This window comes from Grammomys surdaster, unplaced genomic scaffold (assembly GCF_004785775.1).
Source record: "Grammomys surdaster isolate TR1022 unplaced genomic scaffold, NIH_TR_1.0 67, whole genome shotgun sequence".
NCBI lineage: Eukaryota > Metazoa > Chordata > Mammalia > Rodentia > Muridae > Grammomys > Grammomys surdaster.
Genome location: NW_021604569.1, coordinates 18,710,039 through 18,733,789, shown reverse-complemented (window position 1 = coordinate 18,733,789; position 23,751 = coordinate 18,710,039). Strand labels below are relative to the sequence as shown.

General features: G+C 38.3%; 1 protein-coding gene across 1 annotated transcript in view; it reads left to right on the top strand.

The window, feature by feature from the left end:
- Nucleotides 1-23,751, top strand: part of Abca13 (ATP binding cassette subfamily A member 13) — a 438,342-nt gene that overhangs the window by 399,063 nt on the left and 15,528 nt on the right. Inside the window, exon 59 of the mRNA XM_028777793.1 lies at nt 479-571. Within this exon, the coding sequence (XP_028633626.1) occupies nt 479-571 (93 nt within the window). The remainder of the gene's footprint in view (nt 1-478; nt 572-23,751) is intronic.

Sequence of the window (23,751 nt, the reverse complement as noted above, 5' to 3'; positions counted from 1 at the left end):
TCATTGTATTGGATAACAAATAAGGGGACCCATATTTTATTCATTTTCAGATTATAAGTTCCCTATTTTTGAAATATTCTTCCTTTTCTTTGTTAGTTATTCTATTAACTCAAGATTTCATGTCTTCTTGTCAATAAAGTTACATAATTCTCTTTGTAAAGAAACCACATGCTTGTTAACATCTCTTATACGTGTATTTTGTAGTTTTGAAGATTGTAAATAGTTCTCTCCTGCACTTTTTTATTACTGATTATTCTTCCAGGCACATAGACATGCTAATAATTCCCTGATGTAATTGGCCACTTAAATACAACCTTAGGAATTTTAATATCACATTATTTCATTTTCATGAGTGTTCTATAGTAAAAGTTCCATAATTTGGGCCAATGGTAGTTTTACATCCTTTTTATGTTTGAGACATGAACAAGGTTCACACCTTTAGAACACAGCTCATTTCTACTTGTTTATTTCCTCACAGCATGGAAGAGTGTGAGGCTCTGTGTAACCGGTTGGCCATAATGGTGGATGGCAGCTTCAGGTGTCTCGGGCCCCCTCAGCACATCAAGAACAGGTATTGAGTCTCTTTGTCTGTTTCAATGTTTCTTGTCAACCCAGCAGCATGATGCCCTGTTGTAACAAGGACTCTTTCCAAATTGTTTGGTCCAATTAATTTCTCTTGGCATTCAGTAGTGGATGAAGGTCCTGGGAAGCTTAGGGGCAGTTAAAATCACTATAATTATCAAGTCAAAGACACAGCAATTCCCAGGCAGTTTCCTTAAAACATTTTGCTTCCTTTTTCCCAGAAGGCACTGTGCCCTCGTTGTTTTGACAAAAATTGTGAAAAGAAGATGATTGCAGGGTTCAGATTAAGTCTAGAGGAAAAATGACCTCCTTGCTCACAGAGTGCTTCATCAAAGCATGGTACCACTCTATACATCAACCACAGTCAGAATGTCAGAATGCCTGCTTTACCATCAAATGTGTTTAGAAAGGTGTCTGACCACACAGGCAGGAGAAAAGGTCATTGTGGTTCCTCATTTTTATGGCTAATGAAGAACTAAAACCTTTTTCTTGTGTGTATGAATCTGTTAGATCTCTCCCCTATTAATCTTTCCATTTCTTTCTTTCACTTACTCCATGGAAACTTAATTTTTTTTCTGATGAGTTTCTGTGGACACTTGTTATAATGCTTGTATTTTGAAATGCCTTAAATAATTTTCCTTTACTTTTCTTTGTGTGTGTGTGTGTGTGTGTGTGTGTGTCTAAGAATATGGGCACATCTGTGTAAGGGTGTGTGCACACATGTGTAAGGGTATATGCATACATGTATGTAAAGGTGTGTGTAGGTGACTATGGGGCTAAAAGGGACATTGGATACTTTGGATTTGGAGATGCTGGTTTGGGTGACCCATTCAATGTGGGTGCTGGAATCTGAATTTTGGCATTCTTGTAGAAAGGTAAGATGTCCTGGCTTCTGGGACACCTCTCCAGCTCCACTGAATGATTTTTGAATCTTTAAATAATTTAATAATAATTTTTATAGAGAGAAATGTAGTCGTTTCCCTTTTTATTGAAAATAGTTTATCACACAATACATGTTGATTACAGTTTCCCCTCCCTCTATTCCTCCCAGATCCTCCCTGTTTTTCTCTCATCTTTCTATCTATGGAGTAATGTAGTCTTTCATGCTGATTCATTTTTTACTTTCATTTAATATTTTTAGGTTGGAATTATGCAATATTCTATAATATAGTAGTTTTATTTACCTGCTATGTATGTGTGTATGCACACACATGTAATGTGTAACTACATTTCTTTTGCAAAAACCATTATTACTCAGGAAGGGAATAGAATATGAGGGGTGGGTGACATGTTTCTAGTGGGTCCAAGTGGGGCAGTATGGTAAAGGATGGTCCACATTGCTGTATCTTATGCTTGTGTCAAATGCTCATCATTAGATAGATGAACCCATTAGAAGATATTGTTATTATGTGCTCTGCTAACCTTTATTAAGTATCATCAGAAAAAAATAACACTTCACACTCTGTAACTTTTATGAATGCTTGTATAAAGTTTTATATAGCCTGTTCAGATTGTCATGTGATTTATTAGTTCAAGTCCAGCTGTCTGCCTTTGGCTTCTTTGCTGAAGTTGGCCACAAACATCAGGGGGAAGAAGCTCATAGGAAGGGACAGCCACTAGCTAAAACTATCTGTAGTCTTAACAGTGTCTATCCATTCTAAATTTTGGTCCTGATAATGTGAGTTGTAGGTTGAGGCCAAATTGCTGGTGAATATAAACTAAAAAATTTATTCAGCAAAGCCTGGTTTGTGGTATAGTCACTAGGATATGAAAGTTAATACAGTTTTTAAGAATGCAGTTTATGCTCTTCCATAACAAATAAGCCTATAAGAAATAAACACATGCAAATACTATTGGGATGGAAACATAAGGAATTGCTCCTGTATTTCTATACCTTGGAGTCAGTAACACCATGTGAAATTGATGTGGAAAAGAAAAACCTATGTTGGGACCCTTCCTCCTCTACTTTATCCTTGCAAATAAAGGGATAGGTGTAGGTGTCAGTAGATTCATACAAGGAGCAAGGAGCTCACTCTTCTCATCCCTAGCCCACCTCCCTGACTCTGTAGGAGCAGATCCCAAGAACAGGGATATCTTCCAGCCTCAGTTGGTGGCAATGAATTTTCTGCCCAATCTGTGTTGGATCAAGTTGCTTATACAGTATCCCATTGCTATCCTGATTGTCCCTTCCACCATATATGTATGACTTCTTTCACTAAGATCTAAACACAGCCCACATGCACCCAATGATCAGAGAAGGTTCCCTGAGAATACATACCCATTCTTCTGCTGCTCTCTAGACACCAAATCTCACCTTGTTGCTTGTTCAGACCAGAATTTTGTTTCATATCTTAAAAGTTCTCCAGTTCAGGAATCAACACCATTGAAAAGATAATGTGTTACTCAACTTTCCCCAAATAGGGGCTACACAGGCCATGTGGGAGACCATGAATGTCACTCTACAAACAGTTAATGACATTAGAAAAAAATGTACACAAGGGCCCCCAATGTTTCCATTGGAATCAGGTGACATGGTTCAATTGGACATAGGATTAGGCAGACTATGGGATTTGGGCATAGGTAACTAGGTGTGTGGGGACCGTATTTTAAAGGGTAGATGAATGACAGCCTAGTTATGAAGTCCCAATTGGAAGCCAATGGGATGGTGGGCACTGCATTAGCTGGTTTTCTTATGAAATACATTTATAGGAGGACTTTGCTTTCTTTAAAAGCAACACTCTTGGATGGAAAGTTTATCTAGAATTAGTAAGTTCCCCCCTCCGACTCCTAACTTTAGCATCATAACACACAAAATAAGCATAATTACCTGTCCCAGGATCACTGAAACTAAGCCTCAGGGCCATTGATGTAGTGCCATCAGCTCTGCACTGCCCTATAAAGGTCACTGGTGATAATGTGTACAGAGGAAGTCAAGATGCTCAGACTTTGCAGAGGTCCTGGACTGCCTCTCCATTGTTTGGTGGAGTTTAATCTTTCTTACAGTAGTGACTGTCACCTCAGTGCCATTCTGAATACTATCTGTTTGCAACATGTATAGGTTATAGAGTTGTAGCACCAGAAATTGTGATTCTGGACTCAGAGCCACTCACACAGAACTCTGTGTTATGATGACCACTGCCTGTGGCAAAGGGCTCAGAAGAAAGGGCAATAGGGGACCTCCTAACTGAGGGTGTTTGTGGAACGCAAGCTCTTATTTTTACTCTGATGTTGGGTTTTACCCAAGTTATAATTTAGGAAATGTTATCGACATGAGGGCTTTCAGTAAATATGAAGCTATTTTGCATTTGACATTTAATAATTTCCTTAGCAAAGGGTCTGTAGGTTTTCTACAGCCTATATCCATTTTGGCACTCACAGTTTGAAGCATATGCATGCCAGGTGACATCACACAGGCTTACGGGGCATGGACCCTAGATATCCTACATACTGTGGCAATCTGAGCAGGAAGAGTACTTTAAGTTTTAGGAATATGGATGTCTCTCATACCTTGAATAATAGAAACACTTGGCAAAAGAAATATTAAATACTAGATTCCATTAGTTAAAAACCTGTGACTGGGGAATCTTAGGAGAGCGAGTAGAAAAAGAAATAGATATTTCAAAGTTGCCATGAAAGGAAGTCCTCAGGCAGAATAAACTTAAGATGGTTGTGCTGAATATTCCTGGGAGAGCTATGGGCGTTGGAGTCTTACTAGGTTTGTTCAAATGGCATTGCTTTCCTCGTAGATCAAACAATTCCTTTTAATGTGAAGTTGTCTTGTGCATATAAGATGCTTCACAGGTTCCACAGCCCTTGCAGCAGCCCCACCCAACTGCAACAAAAAAATGAAACCAATCCAAACAAAACAAAACAGAAACACTGACAGATGTCTCCCAGGCGCCCTCTTCAGGATGACCTTGGCTGTGTCATATAGTTCTTTATTCCATGTTCTCATAAAACATACAGATTTAGATCCGTCAAATTGGGAGGATGAGGACTCAGATTTCCAGAAGAGGATTGGGCAATGGTTCCTACCCTTCCTTACTTCTTGAGAGGAGAAAAGATCATGTCAAGAGAAAGAAATAAATGGATGTCTTTTTTCCACAGGTTTATCTTTTGTGGCCTGGGCTGATCTTGCTATGCAGAGCCTCTAGGGTCCTTATGAGAAGTACACCCTAGTGTAGCCCTTTCATGTGATTTAAGGATCCAGCCTGAAGCCAAAGGACTGTGCACTCTTAGCCAGGGTTTCTTGAAGGGTCCTTTTGTGCTCTTTTACGTCCATCTGGGGCTTGTTATGACTTACACTCTCTCCTGGACCTCCTTTCGCCATTGACTACTCAGTAGTTCCATCACAGATGCTCAGGGCCAGTCTTCCTCTCCCGATTCCCTGGCCTTGCTGGTACCCATCATTTTCCCTGGGTGCCTTTGCCTTCTCGTGGTAGAGTTGGCCTCCTTTTTACTTTTGGTATATGATTGCCTCTCCCTTCCAAGTGACCTACTTGATCAAGTTTAATTTCCTTGAATCTGCCTCCTTATAACTTGCAGCTGGCATGTTCCAGGAGAAGACAGGCTTTGCTCTTTATCTGTCTCAGCATTACTTTGTGCTCAGCATCTGTGTTATTTAATTCTGTTCTAGCACAGTGACAGTCTGTGCTAGAAGCCTTGGCTTAAGAATATGCAGGAGAGCTATACCAAGAGAAGCATACATGATTCTAAAATGTTTAAGCTTTGCTTCATTAACTGGGTTATATAGTCATGGAAATCACCCATCCTCTATTTTCTAAATACTGCTGTTGTGCTTTATTCTCAACCTCTGAGCTTTCATGGTATAGTTTTCTAAGTGTCTTTTTGATACTTGTAGGTAGATAAAAGTTGACTTGAACCTTAGAGTTTGAAAACCGAGATGTCTTCAAAGTGTTGTTTGCACTTACAAGCTGTGATCCAACGAAGTTCAAATTTAAAAATCATATGGTAAAGCTCTGTGGTGGTTTGGATGAAAAATGTTCCCCATAAGCTCATGTACTTAAACACTTGACCAATCCTCAGTTGACAGTACTGTTTGGGGAGGTTAGGTAATGGAAAATTAATGGAAAGTATGTAATTGGGGCTGAGGATTTTAAGGGTTTACAGCCTCACCCCATTTCAAGTACTGTTTCTCTACTTCCTTGATGTGATTGGCATGTGATCTCTCAGCTTCCTGCTTCTGCCTTTTGCTGCTATGCTTCCTACCCATGATGGACTCTTATCACTCTGGAACCATGTGACAAATAAACTCTTCCTTCTGTAAGCTGCTTTCGGTCACAGCAAAAGAACAGTAACTAACACACTCCATTATTTCAATAAGAAGGAGCCAACAATGGGATCCTACTGGTGGGAATCACTTTAAAGAGTTATCTTGAGTCGTCCTGATTTTGTGTAGTACTGACTGCTTCCAATCCTGAGAGGAGTGGAGATGGGAAGATACTTTCAAAACAGATAATGACTTCCAGACAGGCTTATGGTGCCTTTTCAGGGGTAAGTGTTCATAGGGGAAAGACATGGTTTTCCTCCCTACAGACTTTGACTTCCTTGCTCCTCCTTTCTCTCCAGCCCATATAATCTTTGGTCAAAAAGTCCTTCCATCCATACTCCAGCCTGTGGGGCTATGGCCAGCCATACTTTGGGGATCTTCCCAGAGCACTCCCCAAATGCTTTTTTTTTTTTTTTACCTTACTCTTTTTGGCCTTTTCTAAAAGAAGAATTTAGCTCCTTTTAGAGAATAATCCCTTCCCTGATCTATCTTCTCCTCTCAGGAAGGAGGATTCTTCTTAGCTCCTGATAAAAGTCTGGCCTGTTTTCTTTTTAGATAAGGACATTTTACAATGTAATGAAAGGATCTTCCTCAGATTCAGGAGTTCTTAAGACATTCCCTTCTCTTTTTTTTGCCCCCCTTCCCCTGACTTATCAAAGGTAAAACTAATCTTATGAAATTTCAAGAGCAAAACTCAGCTATGATGTGGTTCTATCTCTTGTGTTACTTGTATTTTTCTTTTTCATTCTTTCTTCCCCAGGCCACGTAATCTCTCTTCTCTCCTGGTTTATCTGGTTGACATTCATTAGCACTGTCCAAAGTCCTACAGTATACATGATGCTACAATATTTGTAACAAAGTTTAAGGTCTCTGTATGGAATGAAGCCTTTATTCTTCACTCTAATCCTATGGAATAACTGTTTATTATGACTCCCACTTTGTACATTCAGATAAAAAGATGAGTCATGAAAGGACTTATCAACTTTCTCAGGGTCACATGATAATAACACCAAGAGTAGGAATGTGAACTGCAGCACTTTGGCTCCACTCGATTTGTGATTCGTAGCCTATTTTGATCCTGACTGAGGTGCCTCATGCCTGGGTGGAGAGCTAAGATGCAGTTACTGCAGAACAGAGTCAGTGTCTTCCCTACTACTGGGGCACACCCCAGAGTCACACAGATATGGACTGACACCTACTTTTGTTGCTGAGTCTTCAGTTACAGGTTTACATTCATCTCCTTGTTGATCTGTGTGCTGATAGGATGTCTGTGTTTTTTATATTTTTATCAAGAGTCCATTCTTTCACTCATTTCCTGTCTCTCGAAGACAGGTCCTTTATAAGCCCATTCTTTGAAATGATTCCACAAAACGTTGTGGACATTCATCATCCTTTTCATCCTTTCCCACCTTTGAAAAAATAAATTTTCTTTATATTCTATGTCTTTTTCACATTTTAAAAATATTTACTTTAAATTTGCAATTATGTGGCTTTTAAAAATCTGTCTGTTTGTGGGTTTGTGCATATGAGTGCATGTATTGTCAGAGGCCTCAGATTTCTCTAGGGTTGGAGTTATGTTGAGGTGATGTGAGTTGCCTGGTATGGGTGCTGGGAAGTGTTTTTGGGTTCACTCAGGGAGTAATACTCACATTTAACCTCTGAACTATCATCTCTCAAGCCTGCATATTCTTCCTGTTTGATAATAACAGCATGCCATGACCCTTTGAGGCCTTCCTCAACAGTTTTCTAGTTTCCACTATATATTTATTTTTCTGCTAAGTTGTGAGCCATATATTTTCAAGCCAAAAGAGCATCTGCTGCTCTGATATAGGCAGATTCATTGACATGGCCATGTTACCTTTGTATACGATGAACATCCAGGGGTGGGATACTGGGCATCGGTTCACTGACTCTTGGTTCACTGACTCATGTCCCCAAGTGGTTGCTGTTTCTCTGCTTGTCACATCTACATGTAGGCAGCAGATAATGGAGAAGGAGGGAAGCCTTAGGAAGCATGAAAACAATGTGCCTGCTTGTATCTTCCCCATTAAGTCTTATCTAGTGACCTGGGTTCAGGTTCTATTAGTTCTTCGATATCATGAAGTTTGAAGCAATACAGCCTCAAACTTTCCTATATTGCTACCTAAAATAAAATTGGATTCTCATGACTGAGAGGGATGTGAAATACAAAATACAAAAGAAACAAAATCAAAATGTTGTTAGATGAGCTCTCAGAAATATGAACCATTTTCCGAATGTCCTCAGTTGAAGGTGAGTTAGGTTGAGCAGTCGCATGATCAGTGCCATGATTCTAAACAGTTCTGTATAGTCAAAGTCACTATAAGGTGTCATATAAGGTGATGTATTAATTTGCACCTTTTCAGACACCCAGAGCTTGTGAGCTTGTGACCATTCTTCTAGCTTTGAAAAGAAAATTCACCAACACCTTTGCAGCAGAATGTATTTCTTCTATATTGTGGACATGACTTTATGAGTGAGCTCATCAGAGTCTCTCTCTGTTTCTGTCTCCTTCTCTCTATTGTACATGCACACTCTCACACGTGTAAATACGTGTGTGTGTGTGTGTGTGTGTGTGTATACACATGTTAACCTCTTTGGGTACTGATATTTTGTCTCAGGCAGTTAGGGATTCATTCGGTAATCTTCTGAGTGTTATACTTTGAGCAGTCCTGACAGTCCTGGTGGCTGCCTTCACCAAGCACATTCATAATGCATCTTTAGGGAGGCAGCAACAGCTGCAGGCTGCACCTGCTTCTTTTTCTGGCCTTGGAACTGACTGAAAAAGACTTAAGACTGAGAGTCATAAACAGTACCCTCAGGAATGGAAAAACCAGCATGCTTCTGACAGTGAACCTTACAACCTGAAGTATAGTGGACCAACTCCTGACCTGAGGGAAGAAGGAAAATGAAGGTTGTTTAGTTATAAATTATAACAAAGGTTTTTAAAAAGTAAAGAAAATCCTTATAAATGTGAGAATTTTTATTATCCTAAGCTAGGAACTGTTACCACTGTAAGTATGCTTGTTAGCCATGTAACATGGAATATAGTCTTCTGGAAAGATGTTGATGGATTTTCTTTTCAAAACTAAGAAGAATGGTATTGCTCTTTGAGTTTATAAGCTCTGACTGTCTGAAAAGCTGCAAATTAATATACCACCTTATGTGACACCATATGCTCCATTGTGGTGACTTTGATTTAATGCTTTTATAAAACCTTACTATAAACATAAAAGCTCAGATTAAGACTCCACCACCAAATGATGAACTGTCTCACTTAAATGTGAGAGAGATCATTTGATGTACTTACATCAGTTTCACAGATGGGGACGGAAGTCGCTACATGAGCATATACAATGGCTTGTGCTGTGATGGCTTGTGCTGCGCATTATGCACTGTGGAGTAACTCTCTCAAATGTTTTCCTGTGGTTTAAAGTATCATATACTTCAGTTGCTTTATGTAATCCACAATTAACCCTCTTTACTAGAAACCACACTATTAAAGATGAGACAGGTGGCCTCGCATCTTCAATGTGTCTTCACAGAGGCTGACTCATGCCATATCTTGTTTGTTTTCCCAACGTCATGTTGCATGACCTAATCACCTGAGAAGAGATTCACAGCTTCATGCCTTGCTCATGCTGGGTATTCTGGTGGGACACCTCTATTCTGTGAAATTCAGATTATGAGAAATGTCATCTTGAGCTGTCGAGTTACCAAAGGAGAATCCACTGCTTTTGTTTTTCAATGGTTCTCATTACAAACAGAACAGACTGATATTCAGACACAATGAGCATGGGAAATGACATAACTGGGGCCCGTGACAGATTAGATGTATGGACATTTTGGCTTGGGACTCAGATTCACTGTGGTTTCTGTCAATTAACAGACATTTGTTAGCCTCCTTTATCAGAGACAGTGACATGATTCCTGCTTTAAAAAGATACTTAACTGAGTATGCACTATCCTGAGGCGTGGCTCTAAGAGACTGGTAATCATGATGCTGAGATGTGTCTCACTTTAAATCAGGAAATGCCATGGAACATTTGTGCAGGGCTGGAGATTGAGTGGTGAGTGAGGCATGAGTTCTATCTTATATAGAGTGAACAGAACAATGAAAACCAGAAAGTTTCCGTGCACATGATCCAAGAGTGAAGAAAGGTCAGAATGCACATAAATTGCTTTACAGAAGGGCTTCTGTGAGTGGCTTTGTGGACAAGAAGGTATCCAGACCAAATGTGCATCAGAGAGAGGTGTAAGAAAATACATGAACCATGTCCTTAATGGCTTGACTATAAATGCTGTAGAAGTTGATTGGTGTGGTACTCACTCCAGGATAATGTTTAGATCAATTCTCCAAATGGGAAGCTATAGTTCTAGGGTTAAAATGAGAAAACAAGTGGAAGCAATGAAAAGAGGGTTGGCCATGAAAAAAATAGCTGTCACAGCTATTTCTGTGCTCTAGCTAGACGACAAATACAATGAACTAAAGTTGACAAACTATAGACAGTGCTGAGAAGGGGGCATTGAAGGCAAGACAATACTGCAGCACACTGGGTATGCCTAAGGGAAGATGAAGCCTGGAAATTTGAGTGATGGGAGGATACTGATATCATTAGAGAAATGGACATGTGAGGACAGAGGGATTCTAGGTACTAGAGGCTCATTGTTAGGCCTTGCTAAGTTTCTGGCATGATTCATAATGAAGAAGGGCTGTTGAGATTCATTTACAGATTCTTTCTCTTACAGCTGAAGGGGAAACAACAAAGGCTGCATGCTCAGTGCCTCTTCTTAGTTCACCAGAGCACTGGACCAGGGTTTACATACTCTGAAGTCAAGTGAGGTCAGTGCCATACCCCACAGAGCCATAGGTTAGCTGCTAAATGTTTTGGAAGCATTAGCCTAGGTAGTTCTCATAGTATGGGCAATTATTGTTATAATAGAGAAAATCTGGCCAAAAGAGCAAAGCAGTTGGCTCAAAACACAGCTGCTATTATGAGAAGCAGTTTTGAATCTCAGACTCTTGATTGTGAAATTCTGTATCGCTTTCATATTCTTTAGTGACTTTACCTACATCAAAATGCAAGCAATGGGCTGTGTCTGGTGTAATGCACACTGGGTATACCTCTGGTATACCTCTGCATATACGTATTATACATATGTGTGTGTATGTATAAAGCACATGTAAAACAGAACTTTGCTTTAACCAATACTTTAATAAATGTGATGACAGTCATGAGATGCTATTGTGACATCCCCTTCCTGTTACATTTTCTGAGAAACAGCTTATTTGCTTTTGAACACAGGAGTAACTCCTTTTGGGCAATAGCATGACAAAGTGAAATAAGATTCACAGCAAGATCTTTTATTACTTACTTATTTTATATTCAAAGAATATAAGTTTGAAACATACCTGAAAAGTGATTATTTTTTATCCAATGTGGAAAGTGACAAACATTTTATATTATTTTGAAAATAAGTGGGAAAGACACACTGGCCTTGCTTCAATCTGAGGGAGCAGGGCTTCTATTCTCTACTATAAATTTCATTTCCAAGAAAACTTAGGTCTCATTTTTTTCAGTCCTTTGCTCTCATTCGCTGTAGGAAAGTTTCAGGAGCGCAATTCACCCATTCATAGAGCATGAAAACCTGGAAGTGGGCAGAGCCATTAGCAGAGAAATACTACATTTCCCAGGTTGCACTGCAGCTTCCTGTAGCCAAAGAGACCTAAGTAGAGAAGTATTGTAACTTCATTTAGAGTACTAAACATTTTCTGAAGCCGCCAGTCTCCAGACATTAAACCTACAAACATCCCTGTTATTTTAGGTTATCTGTCTCCCACAAAAGGACCTACACAGACTACATATTAAAACGTGTTCATTTGTTTACGTGTTATTTTCTGCCTGCATCCAGAATACTGTGGGGGTACACTTTTACTTTTGTTTGCCTCGTAGTGCTTGGTAGGTCGCATAGATTGCAAGTATTTGCTGATGACATGAATGACTGAGTAAGTGAATAAATGAATGGTCCCCAGCATACAGGAAGTTTTGGTTAACAAGGAATTCTTTCTGAATTGCAATGAGTATGGATTTAAACAAGGAATTGATCGGAGGCAGCTCTGCAAGCAATGAGCTGTGTCTGGTGTAATGCACACTGAGTATTAATAACAATAATCAGTCTCCTCAGTAAATATTTTACTCAGATCCCATTTATCTCCAGACAGGATGCTGCCTGCTTTTTCTCAAAGCAGTGTGTCCACTCTTACTTGCTGCTTTTAGAAACAGGCCTGCGTCTGTCTGTACTCTGTGTCTCCATTAACAGGCACTATCAGGTGTGTGATTCAGCCCTAATTGCTAACACGGCCTTGGCAATATTCTGCTGTCACCCTCTCAGCTGGAAAGCCAGATTCAGTGCAGATGTACCTCTGGCCTGCTGTGAATTAATGTGCAATGCAGACAGCAAAACTGCTTTGAAAACTCAGCTCCACACTGTAGAATTGTGATTCCTGACTGGAAATACAGTCAAAGGATAACACAATGCACTTCAGCCCCCAAAATACATTTCTATTAGGTCAGAGCTATATTACAGGTTTAATGTAAATCTGAATCGAGATTGAAAAGATGTATTTACTCTGGATCCAACTTATCATCCCCCAATTTATTTGTATGGAACTGTATGAATCCTTAAGCTTTTTTTTTAATAATAAAAAAAATTCACAAAATTTTACTTTGAGTTCCATTTTAACAAAGACATAAAGAAAAAGGTGGCAAATAGGCCTTGTTACAGAAATGCTGCAGATTCCTTGAGGAAGGCTGACCAGGCAGGGTACAGTTGGGATGTTGCTTCACTCACCTGCAGCTCATTGCCTTGTGGAATTAAGGAAGCTTGAGGCACAAGAATGAGTAGACAATGTGTATAGGAAGAGCAGGTCTTTGGTGATAACACACCTTTCTGTTGCTGTCCATTAGGCAAAACGTAGTCCTAAGGTTCGGCCTTCGATGATCAGGTATCCTGCCTCCTAGTGGTAGAATATGACGTAGTTACTTGCAAAGATCACGAATATCTGAAATTCTGTACCCATGGTCCTATTTACAATCTTCTATTCTTCAAACATTTTTTTAAGCAATTTCACCAACTTATGTCCATCCTTTGTGGCTTTTTAGCTACTGTCTTTGAGCTATACTTAGCAGATTTCTTTTTTAAGAGATTTATTTATTATTTTTATTTTATGTGGTAGGATTTTGCCTGTATGTATGTATGTATGTATGTATGTATGTATGTATGTATGAATTTATGTATGTATGTATGATATGCACTGCAATGAGTGAGGAGACCAGAAGATGCCATCAGATCCTCTGGAACTTGCATTACAAATGGTTAGGATCTCCATGAAGACACAGAGGACTAAACTTGAGTCTTGTGCAAGAGCAGCCACTTTTCTTAAATACTGAGCCATCTATCCATTCCCTAACCTTCTTGAGATATAGTTGTATGAGGTATATCATACAATTCACCAATGTAAAATATATATCTCAGCAGCTTGTACTATGTTGGCAAATAAGTGCAGCACACTCCCCTTGTTAATTGTAAAATGTTTTACTATTTCAAAAAGAAGTCCTGTGTCTTCAGCTTTCACTTTGTGTGCTTTCAGCAAAGCCTAGCCTACGCCAATTACTTCAACCCCTGTAAATTTGTGTCTTTCAATTTTTTGATAGTTTTACATACATACCAATGTGTTGTGACTTTGTTCACCCCAGTATCCTGTTATCTCCATTCCTTTTCCTTGGAACACTTTCTACTCCCAAACTTGTCTACTTAGAGGCTACACCACTGAAGACAATAACACTCCCATCTGCAGCAACTAGTAATAGTCGAGAGCTCTTCAAATGGGGATGAAGCCTGGTGATGCTTCCCCGTCCATGATGGTATGTTGTTAAAGGGCCCAGTCTTGTACAGTTGTACAGGTATCCATTGCTGCGGTGTGTTCATGATGGCAAGGTTTCCTCTGATCCTATTGTTTCTATTCTTCCTGAGATGTTTCCAAGAGTGGAGATCTCAACATTCACTTACTCTTTTTACTTTGACCAGGTATGAGTCTCTGACAAAAAAAGACAAAAACAAAAACCTCTTTATTATACCAGGCTGGAGCAGTACTGATCTATAAACAGAAACATTTAGAACGAAGATTTCTAATGTCTAATTAGGCAAAAAAAAGGTACTGTGTTTCTTTCCTACCTTAGGACTATGACCTCCAGGTATAAGCTTTTGATCATGTTTATAGTGTTTATACTATATGTGTATTTCCTTTCCTGGTGCAGGCTTATAATCCAATCATAAGGAGGAAGATGACCACCAATGTAGTTATGCTACTACTGCACCAATGGGCATATGCTGCTGTTTAGGATGGAGTTATCAGCATGTATAATCTACAGCAGGTTGAGACTACTGTCGAGTTTTCTCTCCTAGTAGTCTGCATAGTGCCTTGGGAACTTTCAATGCTAGTCAAAAGAGAGTATTTTCCAACACAGTTCTAACTAGATTTCTATGTGCTGTTTTCAGAAATAGGATCTTATTATTTTGTGGACAACCAAGAGTGATGCAATAACTACTCTTCTTATAGGGGCCCCTGGAATCTCTCTAAATAATATCTCATGGACAGTATCATGTACTTGGCACTGGAGTGTTTATTTAAAAGCCCATGGCTTCTGGGAATGACAGTGCTAGTCTATGAAGGATAACATCCCAAGTTAATATGTTTAATATTCTAATATTTTCAGTTATCTTTATATTATAAATACTAGGCTTCTATATGGCTTTTTGGGACATCTATAGGAATGTTTACCTCCCCTCCTACCTCTACCTGCATTTCCCCCATCACCCATTGTCAACCTTACCTAAACCCTTTTATGCCTGGTGTCCCCTTCTCTATTTTTAAACCCAGAATATTTTCCCCACCTCATTCCCACCATTATTCCCACCTCAACTCCTCTATGATTCTTTTTTTGCTTCTTGGATTCTGTGGACACATATTTCAATTTGAATACAAAGATCTATAACTGAAAAGCTAGAATCTTTATATTTGAGAGAATAGGGAGGCCTTAGTTTTCTTGGCCTATGTTACCTCACCAAGTATAATTTCTAGTTTCATTCATTTACCTGCACATTTTGAAATCTAAATTTTTTGCAGCTGAATGAAATTTAATTGTGTTTATATATCACATTTTATTGTCATACAATAAAATTTATAAGTTGATAGACACATATGTTGATTCCATTTCTAGCTATTTTGAGTAGAGCAGTTATGATCATGGGTATATAGATATCACCATCTTGGGATACAGAGAATCCTTTGGCTATAGGCTGTCTTAAGATTTTTATTGTTATGATAAAACATCATGACCAAAAGTAACTTGAGGATGAAGTATTCCTTTTACTTGTCCTTCCACATCATACTTTTTCAACAAGGAAAGGCGGGTCAGGAATTCAAGGCTGGAACCAGGAGATAGCAACTGAAGCCATGGCCATAGAAGAACACTGTTTACCAATTTGTTCCTCATGGCTTCTACAGCATACTTTCTTATACTATCTAGGACTGCCTGTCTAGGAATACCGCTATCCAAAACGGACGGGACCTTCCTATATCAATCATTAGTAAAGAAAATGCCCCAGTCTTGATCACAGGCCACTCTAGTGGGAGCATTTTCTCAATTGAGATTCCATCGTTCCAAACAACTCTTGCCTGTGTCAAGTTGACATAATGACATCAAACTAGCTAGCAAATATGCCCATGAGTAGTGTAGCTGTATCAAATGGAAAGTCTATTCTTGTCTTTTTGAGAAAGCTCTATACTTATTTTCATAGGGACTATATAAATATAAATACTCAAAATAGTAAATAAAGATTCCCCTTCTTCCATTCACCATCATTTGATTTTTGTCAGTTTTTTTGTTTATTTGTTTTAAATTGGCCATTCAGAGTCTTAATGAAGTGTTACTCATCCTTACCCTTAGATGGCTAAGAATGTTTGAACATTTTAAATTGTTGAATAGCCATTAGTATTTCTTCTGTGAACTTTATGTTTAGTTCTCTGACTCAATGTTTGATTGAGTATTTTGTTTTCTTGATATTTAGATTTTTCAAGTTCTTCGTATATTCTAGATTTTAGTCCTCTGTCAGATGAAGAGGTGGCTAACATTCTTTTTTTTTTACTTTGGCAGCCTCTATTGACAGTTTTCTTGGCTTTACAGAAACTTAATTTCATGAAGTCCCATTTGTCAAATGTTTCCAATTTTCCTGAAAAAGCAGGGTTCAATTTAGAAAGTGCCTATCTCTTTAAGTGTATTCCCTGCTGTACCCTCTAGTAGTTACAGAGTTTCAGGTTTTATGTTCAGGTTTTTAACTTATTCAGAGTTTATTTTGTTTTATGTTTTTCACAGCAAGAGATAAAATCTAGAACATCAATGGCATATGCTCTAAGATCAAGAATTGACAAATGGGACTTCATAAAATTGCAAAGTTTCTGTAAGGCAAAGGACACTGTCAATAGGACAAATCGACAACCAACAAATTGGGAAAAGATCTTTACCAATCCTACATCTGATAGAGGGCTAATATCCAATATATACAAAGAACTCAAAAAATTAGACTCCAGACAACCAAATAACCCTATTAAAAAATGGGATATAGAGCTTAACAAAGAATTTTCAACGGAAGAAAGTCGAATGGCAGTGAAGCACCTAACGAAATGTTCAGGTGTCCTTAGTCATCAGGGAAATGCAAATCAAAACAACCCTGAGATTCCATCTTACACCAGTCAGAATGGCTAAGATTAAAAACTCAGGTGATAGTAGATGCTGGCGAGGGTGAGGAGAAAGAGGAACACTCCTCCATTGTTGGTGGGACTGCAAGATGGTGCAAGCACTTTGGAAATCAGTGTGGCGGTTCCTCAGAAAATTGGACATAGCATTACCTGAGGATCCAGCTATACCACTCCTAGGCATATACCCAGAAGATGCTCGAGCATATAACAAGGACATATGCTCAACTATTTTCATAGCAGCCTTATTTATAATAGCCAGGAGCTGGAAAGAACCCAGATGTCCTTCAACTGAGGAATGGATTCAAAAAATGTGGTATATTTACACAATGGAGTATTACTCAGCTTTTAAAAACAATGAATTCGAGAGTTTCCTAGGTAAATGGATGGAACTAGAAATCATCATCCTGAGTGAAGTAAGCCAATCACAAAAGAACACACATGGTATTCACTCACTGATTATTGGATATTAGCCCAGAACCTTGAAATGCCCAAGATGCAACTCACAGGCCACATGAAGCTCATAAAAAAGGAAGACCAAGTGGGGGTGATTCAGTTCTCTTAGAAGGAGCAACAAAATACTCAAGGGAGCAAATATGGAGACAAAGTGAGGGACAGAAACTGAAGGAGGGGCCATTTGAACACCTTTCCACCTGAGTATCTATCCCATGTTCAGTCACCAAAGGTAGATGCTGATGTGGAAGTCAGGAAGTGCATGCTGATAAGAGCCTGATATGGATATCTCCTCAGAGGCCTTCAAGAGTCTGACATACTCAGAGGCAGATGCTCACAGCTAGCCATTGAACTGATCATGGGGTTCTCAATGGAGGAGTTAGAGTGAGGACTGAAGGAACTAAAAGGGTTTGTGGCACCGTGAGGAGAGCAACAATACCAACCAACCACAGCTTCCAGGGTCTAAACCACCAGCCTGGGAGCACTTAGGGAGGGATCCAGGGCTTCAGCTGAATATGTAAGAGTGGAGGGTCCTGCTGGGCATAGGTGGAAGATGAGATCCTTGACCTCATGAAGCCTGGATGCCCCAGGGGGTGGGAATTTTGAGGGTGGGAAAATGGGAGTGGGGGGGTAGGTAGGGGTTACATCCACAGAGAAGAAGGAGGAGGGGTAAGGGGATAGGGGGTTCCCGGGTGGGTGGGGGATGGGGTAAGGGGACAACATAGGAAATGTAAATAAAATATCCAATAAAAAAATATTAAAAAAAAAGAGATAAAATCTGCCTGCTTTCCTGCCGGGCCCCCGCCCTCCCTCCCTCCCTTCCTTCCTTCCTTCCACTTCCCTTCTGCTTTCCTGACTTCCTGACTTCCTTCCTGTCATCCTCCCTGTCTTTCTTCAATATGTTGAAATCGGGTTTTCTAATCACCATGTTGAATTTGCTGTCTTCTCTTTTAGAATGTTTGTTTTTTAAACTCCCCATTTGTCCAAAAATCTGGGGGTTGCAGTTGTGGGCTTATATCTGGGAATTCTAGTCTAGTTTATTGATTATATATGTATATTTGTATCAGGCCTGTGCTGTGTTTTTATTGCTATGACACTTTAATATATCTGGAAACCAGGTATTGTGAAACTTCAATGAGTATTTGTCCATGATTGCTTTAATAATGTGGGTAATTTGTATTTCACTGAATTTTATTATTGCATTTTATATTTTTATAAAGAATAAAGTTAGAGTTTTGATTGGTATCATATTAAATCTGTAGGCTTGTTTTGGAAGGGAGGACATTTTTACAATATTTATTTCTATTCTAATAATGTGAGACATCTTTTTATTTTCTAGAAAGAAAAATTTTTTTCTTTAGTGTTTTTATGTTTTTATTGTTATGTTCTTTCACTTCCTTGGTGAAGCTTACTTTAACTTTTTTGGGGGGCAGGAAGACTATTGTGAATGTGATTGTTTCTCTGAAGCTTTTCCTAGTGTGTTTTTTATTGGTACATAGGAAGGGTACTGATTTTTGTATGTTTATTTTGTATATTTTATATCCTACCATTTTAATGAATGTGATTATCAGCTTTATAAATTTTTCTAGGGAGCCCAGCCTTTAGATAGTTTAATGTACAGATCATATTATCTGTACATGAGAATATTTTTGACTTCTTCCTTTTATATGTATGTCTCTTTTACTTCATTTTCTTGTTTTATTGATCTGCTAAGACTTTGAATGCCATATTGAAGAGAAATAGAGAGCATAGAAGCCCTTGACATGTTTCTGGGTTTAGTGGGAATACTTTCAGCTTTTCTTTATTTAGTAAGATGCCAGCTACAGGCATATAATAATATAGTTCTTATTATCTTGAGGTGTGATCAGTTCCAAGATTCTTCATGACTTTTATCATAAAAGGATACTGGATTTTGTCAAAGGCTTTTCTTTATTCACTTCGAGAATCATGTGATTTCTATTATAGAGTTCAATTATGTGATGAATTATATTTACTGATTTATGCATGTTAAAACCACTGCTGTACTTTTAGAATGAAGTCGGTTCAATTGTACTCAATGATCTTTTGGTGTGACCCTCAGTTCAATCGGCAAGTATCTTGTTGAGTACTTTTGCATCCACTAGGGTGAGTGGTCCACAAAGTGTGCTTGTGCCTGTGCCTGTGCATGTGCATGTAAGCGTGTGTGAGTGTGTGTGTGTGTGCATGTATAAGTGCATGCATGCATGCATGGATATGTGTGCATGTGCATGTGTTTGTGTGAATGTATCCATGTTTGAGTGCGTGTGTGTGTGTGCATGCATGCATGGATATGTGAGTGTGTATCTATGCATGTGCATGTGTGTGTGCATACATGCATGTTTGAGTGCATGTGTGTGCACATGTGCATGTGGGTGAGTACATGGGTGCATGTGGGTGTGTGCATGTGTGCATGCATGCATATGTGTGTGTGTATGTGTGTGTGTGTGTGTGTGTGTGTGTGTGTGTGTACACTATCTGGTTCAGCTATCAGTATAATGCTGGCTTTGTAAACAATTTTGAAAACTTTTTTTATTTTATATAAGTTTTGTAAGCATTGATTGTAGTTCTGTAAAGTAGAATTTGACAGTGACTCCCTCTGAACCTGGGCTTGTTTTGAATCACTCAGATTCCTTCTTACTGGTACTTCAATTTGGTTGATTTTTGTGAATTTGTTTAATTAATTAATTAATTCATTCATTCATTCATTCATTTTGTCTTGTTCATTTGACTTTGGTATGTCACTTTTAGAAATTCGTTTCATTTATATTTTAATACTTGGTTGACTACAAATTTTGGAAACATATGCTTATGATTTTGCAAATTCCTATGTATTATATTTTCTCCACTAATATCTCTAGTTTTACTGATTTAGGAATTTTTTTTTGGTAATTCATCCAAAAGTTGGTCAGTAATTTTAAGTTTTTCAAAGAGCTAACTCTGCTTCACATTTTGAAAGCTTTGTTTCACTTCAATTTCATTGATTTATGCCCTGGTCTGTTTACTTGTTCATCCATCTATTTACCATCTGCCTATCTGTCTGTCTGTCTGTCTGTCTGTCTACCCATCATCTATTATCATCATTCTATCATCATCTTCCTACCTGTCTACTTCCCCTCTCTTTTGTTGCTCACAGTTTGAGTGTAGTTTGTTGTCACTTTTCTAAGACTGTTAGATGCATCATTAAGAAGTGAATTTGACATTTATTTGACTTTGTAAAACAGACTCTTATAATCTTTCCTCTTAGGACTGTCTTTACAGTATCCCATAGGTTTGGTTATGTATTATTTTCATTTTCATTCTGTTCTAGCAACTTTGTAATTTATTTCTTGACCATCTCAGTGAGTTATTCAATAGTGTATTATTTAGTCCCTACAACTTTGTATATTTTCTATGGTTTCTCTACTGTTGATTTCTAGCATTATTCCTTTATGGGTGTCAGAGTACAAGAAGTTATTTCAATTTTCTTGTATTCATTAAGACAAGCTTTCTGTTCTAATTTGAGACGAATGTTAAAGTAACTAAACCTACTGAGGAGAACTTGTATTTTGCAATGTTTAAGTAGAATATTCTATTGATATTAGTTAAGTCCATTTGATCTATGGATCAGAATAATGGCACCTGCTTGTTTCCCAGTTCCATTTGCTTGAAATACTCTTATCTGTCCTTATCTGTCCTTTTATACTAGCGTAGTATATATATATATATATATATATATATATATATATGTATATATATATATATATATATATATATATATATAAAATGTATTTGGAGTCTGGATGCATTTCTTAGATGTGGCAAAATGAAGAATTATGGGTTTTAGGTTTTTTTGTTTTTGTTTTATAATATGATTTAAAAAAATCTATATTTTATTTGGGAAGTTTAACCAATTAACATCTTATTACTATTGAAAGGTACATATCACTTCCTTCATTTTATTGATTTTGTAATGCTAAGCATTTCTCATTGCTCTTTGCTTAGCAAATAATTTAGGATTATTTTTTTTGTAACTTCTTGAGTTTATCATTCACTACCATTTGAACATGATTTTTGTAATCAACATTGACTTTCTCATTTCATTCATCTGTTCGTTTCTGTTCTCTTGGAACAGGTCTTTATTCATATCATTTTAAAAATTCATCATGTTATTATTTGTATTGTACTTGAATGATCTGGAATTTCATCCTACTCACTTTCATTAGTATCCATTATTATTAGACTAATAAATTTTGGACAAGGTCATTTTTTCTTAGCATCTATATCGGAAGTTGCCTAACAAGAGTTTGTTTGCTGGATATTTCTGGTAGGCCTGTGTTGAGTTTTACTTTGGTTCTTGGTACTTAGTGAGTCTTGGTTCCTTTCAACCTTTCTTGAAGTTTCACCATGGAAATGCTTGGTGTTGATTTGTAAATGGAGTAGCTGAGGTGATCTCAGCTCAATTGTGTGAAGGACACAGTCTCTATGCTCACAAACTGGCATCAATGCTACGCAGCAGTGGCTGAAAATGATCAGTAGAACTGTTTATCCTTTGACCTCATAAGGCAAGATTTGCATATTGCTTTGGGAGAAAGCTAGAAAGGGGAATCTTTTGACTTAATGAGTTTGCATATGTGCAGAGCATTGTGCTTGTGATTCAAGGGTCAGGGGATCACAAATGTTTTGCTTCCCTAGTTGGGATATACACAGGATATAAAAACTATAGGAGATTTTTGCACAGACAGTAAGAGGTTCTGAGACCTCTAAGCTGTCTGGATAGTTTGGGATATGGGACACAAGTGTGCCTGTGAGGTTTTCAGTCTTTCAGATATCTAAATTGTCCAACTGTGGTGAAGACACAGAACAGTGCCTTGTACAAGGGACATGGGAGACCTCTACCTCATCTGGACAGATGAAGTATAGGGCAGTGGGAGAGTAAAGCAGGGACAGTAGTCTGAAAGACCTCCAATCTACGCTTCTGGAGTAAGTGGGGCAGTATATACTGGAGGTAGGGATTTGTAAAAGCTTTTATCAATTAAGTTATGTTGGGGACATTGCCTCATGAGTGTGTTGTCAGAATAGGAGTCTCCAAAGTTTCTTACCTACCTAGATAAGATGTGGATACAGAGCAGTAAAAGTCCACATTAGAGTTCTCAGAAGGTTCTGAGAAATATAATCTGTGCTGCTGAGTTCGTTATAGAGAATGGAAGTGCATGGTAAGTGGGTAGGAATCAAATATCTTGAAACTGTCCAGCCTGAGCTAAACATAGAGGGACAGAGTATGCACAGGGAGAAAGCCCTCTGACTTCTAACCTATTATTACCCTTGTTGGGAATCATGCTGTAGAAGTGTGCAGTGGGGTTGGAAATCCTGAAGATCTCTTACCTTTTGGGCTGTTATGCATGTGCAGAGCAGCCAGAGTTTTTCTTTTCTTGATACTTATGTGACATTTTCTGAAGATATGTGAACAAAGGTCTACTTGTCCCCAGTGGGGTTCTGATGACAGAATTAGGAAAATATCACTCCCAAGACTACATGGATGTACCAATGTGTTTATTCTGGTTTCTTACAGGACTATAGGTAAGCAATTAACTTATAAAAGCATTCAAAGGATTCTGCTTTACCAAAAGTCTGATTGCAGCACAATGACAAAACCCAAATGCTGAGTGCTCGAAGCTCCCTGTGTGGCTGGTTTGCAGACAGCTTTGCTGGTCTGAAAATCTCCTCCATCCAGCCAAGTTTTAATGCTTGTATAACCTCAGCAAAGGTCTCTGTGAATTTTCTTTCTATAGCTCCCCAAGTATCATGAACTTTCTTTCTCCATCCAGGAAGTAATGTTCCGATAAAGAGGAAATGGCTACATGAAATTGGATATGAATTTGGAACCATATGTTTGTGACACATGAAATTGGGTTCTTTTATGTAGCATATGTTAGGGTTCATCTGTGATATAGCATGTACCATTCATTTCTTCTATCTCATGGTTGAATAGTATTCATTTGTGAGGTTTTTGTGTGTACAGGTTTTTGTTGTGTTGGCTATGTAGCTTGTAGTGAGATTTCAGGGCCATATTTCAGTTTCTAAAGCCAAAATGTTCTCCACATGGGCTGCATCATTTTAAATTCTAGTTATTAGTGTATTAAGGTTTGGTTGTTACCTGTTATATTCTGATTGTTCATAATTTTACCTATTCTAAGATATGGAATCTCATCTGAATTTCTCTTTTTCTCATGCCTGACATTCCTGAACAATTTTATGTACATATTGACACTTATATATCATCTTTTAAAAGTGATTTTATCTTAATCATGCAAATGAATGTCTGTGTGCACAAGAATGTGTCTGTAGATGGCAGAAGAAGGCATCAGATCCTATGTAGATGGAGTTACAGGCAGTTCTTGAGCAGCCTAATGTAGATGCTGGGAATTCATATCAAACTTCCCTTGAGTTTATCTGCTTGTTTATCCTATTTATACACAGCTGTTATAATCCACTGATTAATCAGTGACTGCTCTATCATTTTCAACAATACTGTGGACATAAATCACTTTAAAGATGAAGTCCACCAAATCCAAGGTCTAGTTCCCAGAATAGTCAT